This window comes from Octopus sinensis, linkage group LG6 (genome assembly GCF_006345805.1).
Source record: "Octopus sinensis linkage group LG6, ASM634580v1, whole genome shotgun sequence".
Lineage (NCBI taxonomy): Eukaryota > Metazoa > Mollusca > Cephalopoda > Octopoda > Octopodidae > Octopus > Octopus sinensis.
Genome location: NC_043002.1, coordinates 35,036,397 through 35,049,578, shown reverse-complemented (window position 1 = coordinate 35,049,578; position 13,182 = coordinate 35,036,397). Strand labels below are relative to the sequence as shown.

General features: G+C 37.0%; 1 protein-coding gene across 1 annotated transcript; it reads right to left on the bottom strand.

Annotated features, from left to right (window-relative positions):
* Window positions 1-553: 553 nt before the first annotated feature.
* LOC115212748 lies at window positions 554-10,128 on the bottom strand. Its single transcript, XM_029781407.2, has 2 exons — window positions 10,025-10,128; window positions 554-6,383 (listed from the first exon to the last, which is right to left on the bottom strand). Exon 2 carries the CDS (start codon window positions 6,354-6,356, stop codon window positions 1,221-1,223), a length of 5,136 nt encoding a protein of 1,711 aa, XP_029637267.1. The 5' UTR covers window positions 6,357-6,383; window positions 10,025-10,128; the 3' UTR covers window positions 554-1,220.
* Between the last annotated feature and the right edge of the window lie 3,054 nt (window positions 10,129-13,182).

Sequence of the window (13,182 nt, the reverse complement as noted above, 5' to 3'; positions counted from 1 at the left end):
GGTACTTATTTTATTGACCCTGGAAGAAGTCGACCTCAGTGGAATTTGAACTCAGAATGTAAAGTCCGCTAAGCATTTTGCCTGACATGCTAACAATTCTGCAAGTTTGCCACCCTATATAATAATAATAATAATAATAATAATAGTTTCAAATGTTAGCACAAACCTAGTAGTTTTGAGGGAAAGGAGAGTAGTTGATACCATTGATCCCAGTATCTGATTGGTACTTTATTTTATTAATCCTGACAGGATGAAAGGCAAACATGGCTTCAGTAGAATTTGAACTGAGAATGTAAAGCGCTGGAACAAAGCTCTTTTTCTTCTGCTCTAATGATTCTGCCAACTCATCACGTTAGCTATAATAATATAAATAATAATTTACATGTCTAAAAAGAAAAGAATGCACCTGAAAATGCTGATGTCTTTTGCTCTAAGAAAAATATTTCTCTTATTTGTTTGGTTCAAAATTATATTCATTTCCCTTCAACATTTTGCTAAAATAACTTCTTAAAGCTAATCACCAAAACATTATTGAAAACTGAAAAGACTGTCGTGATTTAATGATTCAGGGTAAATCTGGTTTATTTCCCTTCAGAAAGAATTATGGTGACTTTATGTTGAGACAACTAGCATTTCCCTCATGATAAAAAAAAAAAGAAAGAAAACTTATAGTAAACAGTTGAGGAAAATGCAGCTGGTGGAATGGATGGGAGAGAAAAATCATAAAAAAAAAGGAGTAAAGAGAGACTGGGAGCAGAGAGAAAAGGAAGGAGGAGGAAGATCAGCAACAAGGTACCTTTAGAACAGATACAATACTAAAAATATGAGAAGGAATTCATTATATTCCTGTTCAGTAAACTCCACATCTAACCATAATCTTTGTACAAATTCACAATGTGATGTAAGGTGAGATTTACACAATCACTCTGGCAGTAGTTGAAAATCAATTCTAGCAGAATTCTTTTGGGGGGGAAAAAGTATAAACAAAAACAAACAAATCATTAATTATGATTATTAACATCATCATCTTCATAATCATCACAATTTGGTTACAAATGTCTTTCCATCACTTGATGTTAGAATTGTGTTATTTAACCAGTATTGGCAAAACAATGTGCCAATTCACTGTTAATTCCTGTCATACCTTCACAGTGACAAAGGTATAAAAAAATAAAAAAAACAAAACAAAACAAAAATTCTCTTTAAAGAATTAGAACTTTTCATCCAACTTCAGAGAATTTCTGGCGTTTTTTATCAACAGAAGAGTTTTGGGATTCAGTTGTTTTACAATCTTTTCGTTTGAACTGAGTTCCAAATTTTTGAAATTTCTTATGCCGATACGTAAACATTTCACTGTCAGTATCTTCAGTTTGTTTGTCACATCCTACATCACTACTATCTGATTGTCTTTTATCTGATGAAATTTTAGAGGAATTACTGTTGTTCACAATGTTATCGTCCTTCTCTTCTGATTTATTCATTTGATCACAGACATTTTCTGAAGAGTCAACAGTAATAGTGCAGTCTTTATCTGTAGACAGTTTGTCTGCCTCCTCCTCTTTTTTCACAGACACGCCATGATTACTCTCATCCAGCTCAGACATAACAATTTTTAACCGGTGTTCATCGCTGGAATCGTCAGATGGATACCAATTATCTTCACTAACACTAGCAGTTTGTTCTGTTTCTTTAGAGTCATGGCATTTCCCTTCAGTTTTAATGCTAACCCTTCGCCACTCTGAGTTACTCTGTTTACTTAATTGTTCTGTATACAATTCCTCACTTTCATGTTTAATGTTTACAACGGAAGGGAGCAGAGTTAACTTCTCATCAGCAGTATCGTTTTGAGAGCTAACAGATGGTGATCTGCTAGACAATTCTGATTTTGATGCATCAAAACTATAAGAGTTTGGTCTGAGAATACGGTCAACAGAAATACTGGAGCCTGAGTCTGATGGACAGCGTTCTTTTGATATACTTTCAGGAGTGGGTACAGAAGAACACTGCCTCCCCTCTGTATCAGCAGGTAGATTATGTTTCCACATTGGCGCCGATATTTCAAATGCATATTCTGAAATTGCTCCACCATGTTTGTTTCGTTCGTGAGACCGGCAATGTTTTTTATAGGATCCAAAATCATTTAGTTGAAACTGCTTACCACATTCAGGACATTCAAGAAACTTGGTTTCTTCTTCACCTGAAATTTGACTATCAAGAAGATTTCTATTTTGAGACAATCCATCTTCTTCACTCTCTTTAAATGAAGAATTGTTGGCGGTAGATAGTTCCATGGCAAACTTCTTGTCTTCAGTGCTCATCTTTTTAATATCAGTAAGACTGTCATCAATATTTCTTGTCTGAAGTGAGTCTTCACTTTTAACAATGGTGCTGCCATCGGAAGGTTTACTTTTTAATAATGATATGGTAGCAGATATTGACTGGACTACTGTGTGGTGGGGACGAGGTTCAAAACCATGCTGGTTGCGGAAATGTTTCCTAAAACTGTACGGACTCCCATAAGTCTGACCACATAACTTACAGATAAGATAAAGAACATCATCAGGGGCATGACTGCCAAGTAAATTTTGAACTGGTTCATGCTTGGAGATATCATGTTTCTTGGAACTGTTAGTATCTGATTTATCATTAGTAGTGCCAAAAGTTTTGGCAGATCTTTGAGGTGAGTCTTGGGTTGTGTAGGCACTGACATTGTGTGAAGCTGCGTTAGTTGATTGGGTTTGATGGACAACAACATTTTGTTGTTGCTGAGTGTTAGTGAGGTGGGTTTGTTGTTGCTGTTGCTGTTGTTGTTGAGACTGTTGTGGTGGTTGGTGCCGTAACTGAGATTGCTGTTGCTGTTGTTGTAATTGAGAAGTCTGTTGCTGTTGCTGTGGATGGTGCTGTTGTAGTTGCTGCTGTTGTTGCTGCTGTTGTAGTTGCTGCTGTTGTTGTTGCTGTTGCTGCTGCTGGGATATATGAGATACAGCTTTTGTAGAAAGAGCTGGAAGTGTAGGCTGTCGGAAAACTGGGTATGTCTGTTGTGAGGGGTGCCTAGAACCATCTGGACTCAGGTAATTGTGCTGTTGCAAGTCTTTACGTCCGATATATTGACCTTGAGGGTGTAACACCATGTCTGCGTTACGGGATTGCTGAGACAATAGCATCATTTGTGGAGAAGCCAGTGCTTGCTTTTGATAACCAAGATGTAAGTGTTGTGTGTGCGGACTTTGTTGTTGTTGTTGCTGCTGCTGCTGCTGTTGGTGGTGTGGGTGGAGTGGATAATGCTGAGATTGACTTGGTGATGGTTGTTGTTGATGTTGCTGTTGTACTGGATGGTGTAGGGAATGCTGTGTAGCTGCAGTAGTAATTCTCTCCCCACTTGAGTTACCAATATTACTACAATACTTCTGTACACTGTACTCTAAATGTTTCAATAAAATATTAGCTGGAACGGATTTCCCTACTGTCCCAGGATGGAAACTACCTCCTGGAGAGACCATCTCTCTTCCTTTACCACTTCCCACCATATACAGCTGTTCCTCAGATTTCTTTTTGGATAAATCAAGGGGATGGTCTTGATTGGAAACAGACTGGGAATTAGAAGTTGCACTAGCAACAGCAGAAACAGCCGGAAGGTTGGCATTGGGTGCAGAACTTTCCAATGCATTAGGAGCCTTGCACTTCACCGAGAGGTCAAGTACATTCTCTGGCTCAGTTCGTGTAGCATGTGGAATACCAGGAATTGCTAAAGAGTTGGATGAGATGACAGCAACATCAGGTGCTGACAGAGGCCGCAAGCTAGTAGAAGCTAGTTTAGTAGGCTCGGAAGAATAGTTTGCAATATCAGAAACAGTATGTCTTCGCTGTGGAACTGATGTGCCTGCAGGATTTGCTGAACGTAGAGCTGAGGTATTTGCTGCAGCAGTATTATTTAAAGTATCAACATAAAGAGATGGTAGCTTAGTGTTGGTGGAAATGGGGTTAGGATTGTCTTTCTGGGGAATTAATGGGGTTGAAGATGAAGACAGGAAAGGAGATGTGACCATACCCCCAAGTTGTGATGAATTAGAATGAGTGCGAGGCGAATGAGTTTTTGAAATGGAAACTCCATTCATATAATCTCCCTCTTGTGGACTCGGAAGACCATGGACACCAGTCCTCATTTTGACATTCTGTCCAGCTGAAGGGGAGATCTGATGATAACGTGCATTCAGACCAACAGGGTCATCCCATTTTATCACACCTGTAGGTGTGTGCATGTATGGAGTTTGTTGTGCTGATAATGGCAGGATCCGTTCCATTGATTTTGACTGGGTATTAACACTAGAAGAATGACTGCCACTAACACCACTGTTATTATTATTTGTTGAGGGTGTAATAACTGGAGATGTTTGATAATATGCCAAACGTTCAGCTGCATGATCTTTTGCACCATACACAGGTAGTGAATGAGATTGTGCTCCTCTAAGCATTAGATCAGAACTGGAATGTCCACTGTGCATGCGAGCAATTCTTTGTTGATTATCAGTTAAATTAGTAGAGTCTTCTTTAGATTGTCGGTAGGGTGATAGAATAGCAGGCTGTTCTTTACCAACTGTAGCATGATTCAACCGTTCAACAAAACTAGCACTACGTTCTTCAGAGATGATCCGTTGCTTGTGATTCTGCAGACTAGCTACTGGGTTCTCTTGACTTCGGTTCATCCCCTGAGATGGACTACTAGCTGGGGAGTGCATACCTCGGTTTTTATTTGCATAGTCAACATGGGAATCAACTACTTTCATAGCTAAATGGGGAGCCATCTTAGCAGGATGGTGGTAAGATAGTTCAGTTGGTTCACCAGAGTTGCTGAAAAACTTATTGATAGCCCTTGCTTGACATGATATTTTATTTATCAGCTCCTTGGCATCAAAAGCACTCTCAAATCCATCACTGGTATTGTGTTGGTTTTGTTTAACTGAACCAGAATGAATTTGGTTAGCCATATTGGGGTAAGAATGACTAAGAGGTGCAATAGCGGACATTTCATTTGTGGAATAGTAATGTTGTTGTTGCTGTTGTTGCCGCACACTTTCCATAACATTTTTCTGGTTAAGTTGATACGGATTAATATATTTTCCATCATTTATGTCTTTCCTCAGAGTAGGATCAAGTCCATTGCGATCAGTAAAGTATCCTAAAGCAGACTGTGTGTTTTGGTGGTAAAGTTGCTGTGAATGGTGGTTTCTGTCTGCTGGATAACAAATTTCTTCTGGATGGCCATTTGAAGTGTGAAGCTGGGATTGATCTCCCAGCTGCTCGTTGTTGTTGTAAGAAAACTGACCTTTACCGATAACATTTAACTTTTCACTGACACCTACTTTTTGTTGTTGCCATGTATTTTCAAGACATTTATCAATGAATGCCTGTAACTGGACAACACTTTGTCCACTGGTATTTATTGCGTGAGATCCACAAGTTTTTACAGATGTCTCTGTTGAAGAATATATTTTTTCTTTATGTATCATGTCAGATCTTGGAGAGATTGATATCGGTTTTGAGGGTTGGCTGCCATTCCGGGCAATCTCACCAGAACCCCTCCAAGACTTGGAAGTTGGAGCAACAGTTTCGATGCATTCAAAATCCTGTCCATGTCTGTTTCCAGCAGACACAGACTGGCCATGGTCAGTATAATAGCTGCCTGAAGATTTCCAGGAATTGTCAACATTTGATTCATAATTTTTATAAGAGGAAGCATTCATTGAAATCTTTTTTTCTGGCAAGATGCCAGCAGAAGACACTTCTTTATTTTGTCTGTTCTCCAGTTGGTTATCTTGGACATCGTCATGTGGAAAGCTTGTTTCTGTAATACAGTTACGTATTAGAGCCCCAATTGCATCATGTAGATTAGCATTTTTATTGAACACAAGTCTTTTGGTATCATCTGAAAACTTTGGTTTGTTCTGGTTATTAGCTGAATCAGATTTTCCAAGTTTCATATCTGTTGCTTCCTTCTCACAACTGTTTGGTGATGAAGTCTTTGAAGCCACTGATTGCTGCTGTTGCTGCTCCTCTGTTGATTTAGCATCTGGGCCATGATTAGAATCAGTTTCTTTGACCCAATTTTCACCTTTCTGTTTTGACTGCTTTTGTTCATCGGTATCCGTTGATGGTTCCACATTGGCAGATTTACCATTTTTCATCGATAAGACCAGTTCTAAACAAGTCTTCATGCCTTTGCCATCGCATTGTAGCTGGGCTTTCAGCTCAGTGTGCGAATTATCCGATTCGATACTGGTTTGATTTGCCGTGGTGTTAGCTGTAGTGTGATTTCCCAAGATATTTGGTTGGTCTGCGGAGGGACTTTGGCCCATCATCAAGATGCCATTCTTATCCAATAAAACCTGAAAAATACATAAGCAATTATTTAGATTTTATAATCATTAAAAGACAATTCAGAATAGAGATTGTCAATTTGAAAAATAAAAAAGAAAGAAATATAATATATATTAAATAATCATGAATTTTAATCTGGTTTTAGCCACTTGATTTTTCTTTTGTCTACTTGTGTCAGACATAATTTAATTATGTATTTTAAAATCTTAAACTACATACATCATTAAAAACAGTCATGTTCTATCATAGTCCTTGTAAAAGCATGATAGATATCAATATCAGTCAACCAAATCAACACACTATTAGAATGGTACTTTATTTTATTGACAGTGGAAGGATAAAAGGTAAATTTGACTTCTGTGGTATTTGAACTCAAATAAAAAAGACAAAAACAAATATCAGAAACTATTTTGTCCAATGCTTTAACAATTCTGCCAATCTGTTGCTAGACATACATTTCTAAAATTTCCAACAATCAGGATGAAAGGAATCCAACAAACAACATTAAAAAAATGAAGCCTAGAATTAGGGACATTTTAGAAAGATAAATAAAGAATAAACTCTGATGATGATAGCAATGATGATGATGGTGTTGCTGCTGCTGCTGCATTTTTTATACATCATCAACAAATGAAATAAAACTTGATAAATAAATAAAAGAGGAACTGGGATAATATTAGTTAGCTTGACTCCTTCATATTGGTATGAGGTCAAACTTGTATTAAGACTCTGGAGCTCGATGCAGTTCTCCATCTTGTTGGATCCTGTTGAACCATCCAACCGATGCCAGCATGAAAGATTTGTTGAAATGTCACATCTTAACAACAGCAGTGAGTTCTATTTTTTAAATTTATTTATTAGCCAAGGAAAAGGGGCCAGAGACTGACATAGTCAATGTTATTTTTGAACAAGGTGATGACTGCAGGAGAAAACATGTGCAGGAAGAGAATTCTAGAGGGTCAAGGTCCTAGGTAGGAAGGACTGGAGACTTGAGGAGGTACGATACAAAATTGTCCAATGCTTTTTGTAATATCATTTTAATCTCAATATTTTAAGACTTGCTTCTGTTTCAGCATCACCAAGCTTGGAATCAGTAATCTATATAGTTGAGATATTCCTTGATTTCAAAATAAAGAGTAGAAAAAATTGTTACGGATTTCCTAAAAAACTATTTTTCACTAAGAATTATGTGACACTCAGTAACACGAATAAAAAAAACATTTCTCTTTTCTTTTTAAGACAAAGGTTGCGATTTGAGGAAGGTTAAGTCACTATTACAGTTTGAGCATCAGTGTAGATTTCCTTCATTACTTTGCTGAGAGGTTGTTTCCAATACTGCTATAACTTTAAATCCAGTAAATACCTGCTATAACAATAGACTTACACTTGTCATCTATATTTGAATTATTTATTTCAACTCCTCGAATTTCTTTTCTCCTCCTGACATGTATAACCAATTAACATTATACTTGGATAACAAATTCATTTTTATTTCTATTAAAAATTCTATATCATATTGCTACATTTTAGGTTAAAAACAACAACAAGAAAACAAAAACGAACAAAAATGAAACAAGACAAAATAAATTTTACTTAAAAATTTAAACTTAAAATAAGAAAATAAAAAGTATTTCTTTCTAAGCTGCAATATTATTTTAGAAATATTATCATCACCATTATCATTATTGTTATTACCAGTCTGTTGATCTTTGCCTGCTATTTCTATGAGAACATGCAGTAATACAGTGACATCAAAGCCATGACATTGCAACAAATAACAGCAACGTAATAGAAAACATAAATTAAAGCAAATCCTTTTGTTGGGAATAATAAAAGATTGTGAAAATAACAAAAGAAAAAAAAGAAAGAAGCAGCCAGGTATAATTACAAAGATATTACAGCAGGGAAAATAAACAAGTATTGCAGTAAAGATGCAGACAAAGTTGCTGCACAGGTGTGTGTATAAAGTATATATTACTATTGAAAGAGATGCAATAATACCAAGAAGACATGTATGTCTTCAATGTATACAATGCTGTCCAGGAGACACAGGTTACAATATATTCTTCAGAAACAATGATATAATGTCAAACTGTTGACAGTTACAACAATACCATATAATGGAAAACTTAAGCCTCAGAGAATTGCCTTTCTCTTGACAGTTGTTTTGCAGTAATTTCTCAATCGATAATACCATTCCAGCACTGGTCACCATGGCGACATTTACAGTTCCTATCTGGGGAGATTCTCGTTGCAAAGAATCATTATTGAAAAGAAATGGTTGGGAAGGAAGGTTTAATGAAGCATCAACAAAACTGCCTTTCCATCCTGGTCCATCTCCTCATTCAAAACTTGAGCCCTGTGTCCAGTACCTCCATGCAGGCAATGGTAATGATCCTGAGGCTGTGTGTGAAGAAATGAGGTGCATAATACAACCCCCATTGCTCATAGCCCAAGATCATCAGCATGGTAGGAAATTGGTGTGCATTGTCATGGGCACTTGTCATACATTCTGTTTACCTTCTGGCCTTGGTTGAATTTGTCATCAAAAAAGAATCAGAGTAAAGTGGATTTCTTGAGGTGCTTGAGCTTGTTCAGCAAGAGTTTCAACAAAATCATATGGTACTCTTTGGTTTTCACCCTCATCACATTGCACTTGGACCTGATGATGATGACCTTCTGCACCACATACCTGATAGTGGATTCCACCACTCCACTCCAGCAATGCTTGGCAATGGGTCTCAATGGCTTTCATGACCTGCTGGATAAACTTAGCCATCATGATAATGTCTAACCACTACAAATATTTCTTTCTCTTGGCCAGAAATGACACCTCTTTTCCAGGTCTCTCACTCTTTCTCAAACCTAAACACAAAAGATCTATCTTTGTTCAAGAAACTGATGATCTCTAAATCATTGTGGTTGACAGCTAGAGCCATGACCTTTATATTTCCTGGACCAGACTTATCTGCCTTGTTAGTATTGTCAATACTGTTACTGAGATATGAAAAAGAATTTGGAACATGTCATGTAACATTACATTAGGTCATCTTTCATCTCTGTCCCTATAAATTTATGTTTATAAATACTCTGATTTCTCAGTATAGAAGTTAATGGTGTGTTGTTAGCTAATGAATGAAAAGATGGGTTTAATTTCACCATTGTTAATAGTATTTCAAACTGATCAGTTCCGCTAAATATTAGCTGGCCTATTTTTTCACAGTACTGGCTTATTAAAGCAATATAGGAAGTCTGTAACTACACCGGGACATTTTAAACTGTATGTTTATACTTCAATGTAATTTCTTAGTTTTGGTGAGGAATATATCTTTTTAGATTCAATTCTTATTTGTGATAAAAGCTTGCTAAAGGAATATATGGAAGGTGTGCAGCAATTGTTGATATAACTGATTGGCAATTTATCAAGGACAGAGAGGTAGATAGGGAGGATGATACAGCAGGGGAGAGAAAGTGAAAGAGAAAAGGGACCAGAGAGATCAAATAGGCAGAGACAGAAAATGTGTGTGAAGTAACAAATGAGTCATACAAGGTGTTAATAAAAATTACAAATATTTTTTTAGTTTTATTATCAATTATGAATATTAATGCCAAATAAATGATTTCATTGGAAAGAGTTAAACAAACCCACCTGCTGTTGTGTGCTGTTTCTTAGGTTCGGTGATGTCTATGGCCTAAACACTTGCCCTTTTGGCCTTCTTAGCTCTATTTTGAAATGTTCTTTAGAGCCTGAAAGACAAAGAAAGAATGAATGAAGGTGTGTGTGCAAGCACGCATGAGTGTGTGTGTGTGAGAGTGTGGGAATACATGTATGACCATTCACTTTTTCTGAGCTGTGTACACATGTGAGCATATGCATATGTATTGCTCAGAAAAGAAGAATGATCAAAGATCATATAATCAAGATTAGTGTTTACAATGAACAATACACTCACCAAGGGTGGGTGTGTGTGTGTGTGTGTGTGTGTGTGTGAGAATATATGTATGATCATTCATTTTTTCTGAGCTATATACATGTGTGAGTTATGCATATGCATTGCTCAGAAAAGAGGAGTGGTCAAAAAATCATATAGTCAAAATTAATATTTACAATGAACAATACACTCACTAAGGGTGTGTGTGTGTTTTAAATTTAAACCCAGCTTTTGTATGTTTCATTCAAAGTTTAAATTTTACAACATTATTTGGCACAAGGGTAACTTTGTTCTGGTTGTAGAATGAACAAGAAAGTATTTATAATGCGGGTGAAAAATATGAAACTGCAGGAGTATCAATTGAAGCTAATGATAACTGAACAGCAAGTATAAACCTTTCAAGGTATCGGACAGATTGACAATGTGATATATATTGAGCAGGAGTATGGGAGAGCAATGTAACAGTGAAAATCACACTAAAACAACCAATATTACAGATGTACTTAATACACCACTCAGAGTTTGAGTCTCCAATTAGGGATCATGGGGAGAGAGAGAGAGAGAGGGAAGAGAGAAAGAGAGAATGTACCTGTGTCTGTATGTATATCTTAGTGTAAATATACATGTACCTATAGAGTGTGTATGTACCAAATTAGTAGAAGGAAACAGCACAGAAGCCTATTGTATACGCTTTTACTTGTTTCAGTCATTTGACTGCGGCCATGCTGGAGCACTGCCTTTAGTCGAGCAAATCGACCCCAGGACTTATTCTTTGTAAGCCTTGTACTTGTTCTATTGGTCTCTTTTGCTGAACCGTTAAGTTACAGGGACGTAAACACACCGGCATTGGGTGTCAAGCGATGTTGGGGGGACAAACACACAAACATATACACACACATGCATACATACATATGTATATATATATATATATATATATATATATATACGATGGGCTTCTTTCAGCTTCCGTCTACCAAACCCACTCACAAGGCTTTGGTCGGCCCGAGGCTATAGTAGAAGACACTTGCCCAAGGTGCCACGCAGTGGGACTGAACCCAGAACCATGTGGCTGGTAAGCAAGCTACTTACCACACAGCCACTCCTGCACCTATGCATATGTTTACACACACATGTATGTGGGTGTGAGTGAGTGAGTGAGTTTGTGTATGTTTGTTTTCCATGTGTTTCCCCACTGACACTGAGTCAACGTTGCAGTTGTTTATGTCACCTGTAAACACTAGACCCTGTGACTTGTCGGTTTCTTGTGAAGAAAGGAATGAAAATATATGACCTCAAACATAACTCTGTTGAAACAGGAAGGGTATCCAACCATAAAATACTACTAAGGTTCATTAAACACTTGCCTGAATAGGCAAAAAAAAATTGGACGTAAAAGACAGTAAACTGTGTGAATATCTCTCTCTCTCTCTCTCTCTCTATATATATATATATATATATATATATATATATATATATATATATATTATCTAGGTGAACAAATTAGCACTATGAGTGGGTGTTATGAGATTATAGTACCCAAAGTAAGAAGAGTGTCAAAAAAGCTCTGGGAGTTATTAGCTCTAATTGGCAACAAAAAGTATCTCCCTCATAGAAAAGGGCAGATTGTACAATGCTTATACACAAAGTGCATTGCTGCATGGCAGTGCAAGATAGGTTTTGAATGCAGAAGAGTTGTGGAGACTAGAAAGAAATGAAACAAGCATACAAGCATGCTGCACTGGATGTGTAATGTTAGTGTGCATGCGTGATGGAGTAACTGAATAAGTTGAGAAAAAAACATGGATATAAGAAAAATCAGATGCAATGTGTAAGAAAGACAGCTGTGCTGGTATAGGCATGTGATATTTATAGATGAAGACAACTGTATAAAGAAGTGTCATGTGCTCAAATTAAATAAAATCTGTAGTGGAGGGAAATGAAGAAAGACTTTTGATGAAGTGGTGAGGACTGATCTCAAGAGGTTGTATTACATGCAGGAAAAGATAAAAGACTATATTGATTGGCAATTCACACTATTGAAGATGATCTGGCCAGAAAAGACTGCTCCAGTATTGGAAGCATGATGAATTGAAAATTGCAAAGTGGTGGGAGTGACGTAGACTGAGAGATCATCATCATCATCATTTTTTATGTTCATTTTCCATGCTTGTATTGGTCAGGCAGATTTCCTATGATCAACTACCTGAATCTTTACACATTTTAAAGCAAGGTAATATATTTTCATGAAAGATTGTAAAAGACACACACTACTTGCATGATAGCAGTGCTTACTAACAACTATGACATCATGTCAAGACAAAGACACAAGCAGATAGGCACACACACACAGGTACACAAAAGGAGCTTCTTTCAGTTTCTGCTGACTGGATCCACTCACAAAGATTTGACTGGCTTAGAGCTACAGTAGAAGAGACTTGCCCAAGGTACCATGGAAGGGGACTGAACCCAAAAAACATGCAGCTGGGAAGCAAACTACACAGCAAAGAGTCTAGTCTAAATAGCAAAGGGTCTACATTGAGTACTCCTGAGTAGAAGTCACCACATGAATATTTGTGTGAGATAGAGAGAATAAGCAAAGTGTTAGCAACTGAGAAGAGAAAGAAATGTGACACATACAAGATGATGGATTTTAACATTGTGCTATATGGTGTTACCATACTGACAGCACAGTGTAACCATACAGATTACAGTGTCACCAAACAGGCTGTACACTCTCACTAGATTCTAATTATCAAATTAATCACTTATGAAACGTCTTACACTGAAATTCAAATGAAATGATTTGATTGCTGAAATGACACACACACCATCTACAGAATCATTTCTTGCTTGTCAGACAAAAATTAGCTCCAAG